This window comes from Cibotium barometz, chromosome 64, assembly GCF_041138505.1.
Source record: "Cibotium barometz isolate CiBa-2024 chromosome 64, ASM4113850v1, whole genome shotgun sequence".
In the NCBI taxonomy this organism is placed as follows: Eukaryota; Viridiplantae; Streptophyta; class Polypodiopsida; order Cyatheales; family Cibotiaceae; genus Cibotium; species Cibotium barometz.
The window spans coordinates 25,095,554-25,098,164 of NC_141109.1; the positions used below are offsets into that span (position 1 = coordinate 25,095,554).

The 2,611-nt window shown below is 41.4% G+C and overlaps 1 protein-coding gene across 1 annotated transcript; it reads left to right on the top strand.

Moving 5' to 3' along the window:
- Positions 1-576: 576 nt before the first annotated feature.
- LOC147603457 (uncharacterized) lies at positions 577-2,242 on the top strand. The gene is made up of 5 exons (XM_086796598.1): positions 577-712; positions 1,170-1,290; positions 1,372-1,475; positions 1,641-1,772; positions 1,879-2,242. The coding sequence occupies exons 1-5, from the start codon at positions 710-712 to the stop codon at positions 1,903-1,905; spliced, it is 387 nt and encodes a 128-aa protein (XP_086652724.1). The 5' UTR covers positions 577-709; the 3' UTR covers positions 1,906-2,242.
- The last annotated feature ends 369 nt before the right edge of the window (positions 2,243-2,611 follow it).

Consider the following 2,611-nt stretch of genomic DNA (forward strand, 5'->3'; position numbering starts at 1 on the left):
TTGCTCTTCTCACTCCATGAATAAATCTCACTTTTATTGTTAACAATGTACAAATTAGTCATAAATCTTTTCCAAATCAGGTGCTTACTTAGAAGAATACTCAATAGGCTCCTTGGTTTCCTTTTTTTTTTTTGGCTTCCAATTGATTTTATGAGTATATGCAAGCAAAAAAAAGCGATTGCTAAGGGTTTTGTGATACACTTAGTTTAGCATGAAATCTTGTTCAATCTTCCATAGAAATTTGTGTAAGACCCACGTCACGCTGCGTAGAGGACTCGAATGCGCGAGCGAAGGTGTTACGTTTGAGGCCCGTTACACATACCCCACTTATGGGCGGGGGAGATTGCCTGCCCATGAATTATGGGCGGTGGATACCCCCATCACATCAGCATGGGCAGGCAGGGGTATGGCGATGTATAATGGGCCTGAGTCTCCATTGCTATACTGGGTGTCATTGCGAAAGCTCTCGTGGTGCGTGTACACTGTAGACGAGGAATTTTTTTTAAAAGTGATTTTTTGTGGAAAGTGCCATAGCTAGTTGCTGGTGGGCGGGCGCTACTTGTGGACCAGGCCCAAATTACGAGGGCAGTGTGAAAGCACAACCTTGGAGGGTTTCGCTTGGTATAAAGCAAACTCGTTTTCGCGCCAAACCCTTCTCAAACCCTAGTTTATTTCATCTCAGAGCTACCCTCCTGCAACTGACTCTGCTATGGTAAGTCTCCCTCTTTGATTTTTTCGCTTTTCGTTTTTTTCTTTTCCGGTCCGTTCTTCCAAGTCGCAGATGTTTTTGGGTGCCTCTGGTTAACAATGTCTAAGAACGATTAAGGTCTTACAAAAGGTTTTTGTAGCTTGGATTAACAGGCATTCACGGTAATGCTTCTTTTTTTTTGTGTGATCTTGATGGTTATTTGAGTTCTTAGCATGTATGGGCATGTGATTGATCTCCGTCAAGCCCTTCTGATCCATTTGTATGATGATGACTGCATGAGCTGCACCGTGTATATACAGTGCTGTGGCTTTTTCATCTAAACTCCTAGAGTGGGTTTTGTGGTTACATGTAATCTTGGCCCATATAGCAGCATTTTTTATAGTTGTTACAGGTCACACATGATATTATTCCATCCGACAGATGGGTTGTGATGATGCTGATGGAGACTGTGTCATCTCAGGGTTCCGAGACTGTCAATCCGAAGGCATACCCATTGGCTGATGCTCAACTCACCATTACCATCATGGACATTGTGCAGCAAGCTACCAACTACAAGCAGCTTAGAAAGGGTGCAAATGAGGGTGGGCTCACGAATCTACACTGGGTTTCCTTTTAAGGTCAATGTTTCTGGTTTCAAAGTCTCATGCTCGGCTTGTTTACAGCTACAAAGACCCTTAATAGGGGTATTGCTGAGTTCATAGTCATGGCGGCTGACACTGAGCCCTTAGAGATCCTTTTACATCTTCCATTATTAGCTGAAGATAAGGTACATGCTTTCATCTTAGCCTTCTGCTTTTCATGTAAGAGGCTTGTAGCTACTTGCAAGACCTTATGATTGAAGGTGAAATATTGCATGTCACATGGTTTTAAGTCATCATTAGGGCAAGAGTGTTTGCAAGGTTATATTAATGTGATAGTTGCTGCTTTTCAGAACGTCCCATATGTATTCGTGCCATCAAAACAAGCACTTGGGCGAGCATGCGGTGTGTCTCGGCCAGTAATTGCCTGCTCCGTTATGACCAATGAAGGGAGTCAGCTCAAAAGCCAAATCAATCAACTGAAGGTATGGTTAACAATCTTTAATGTTTGAACTCTTTCTCCAAAAAACCAAATCAGCTTATGCATATATGCCATTCTATGCGTTAAAGTTTAGTTATCGTGTGGTGCAGGATGCTATTGAAAAGCTTTTGATATGATCATTTAGCCAAAGAATTTTGAACAAAACAGCAACTGGGCATACAAACCTTATATAAACATCAGCAATGAGCTTCCATATGGATAAGTACAATGTACGGTTAATGACTTGTCCATCATAGGACTGGCCTATGTCTGTTGAAATGTTTAGAAAATTGATGGCTTGATTATGAGTTTTTGGCTCTTAGTACAAGTCCTGATCGTGGCCTTGAGACATTGGAAATGAGTGGAGCCTTCATTTTTGTACTATAAATTATGCTCAGAATGGTTCTAAATAAGGTACTCGTGGTTTCTTTAAAACCTTTGATTGGTATGTGTGAATCGTGATCTCACAGTCTTGTTAGATGTATAGTGATTTCTAGAGAAAAGTGGGATCTAGAAACAAGCACTTGCACTCTAGCAGTCAACATTGCACATAAAGAAGCTTAAGATCCTTATGTGGCCTGTTTTACACCCACAATTCCTCTGGAAGTATTGCCGGTAGTTTCCAGTGTACAACCATGTGAGTCTAATGGAATGCAATTAAAGCTTTCATAGTGCCTGTATTTATTGTTAATATAAGGCGGCTAGTATAATGTAGAGAGTCAAGCATTATTGGATTTGGGATAGCATCCCTCTTTATGCTCCACTGTTTTGAACAAAAAGAAATTGGCCTGCTGAGTTGGGACAGCGGGGTGAGTTTTCTGCGAGATCTACCTCCTTTTGAAT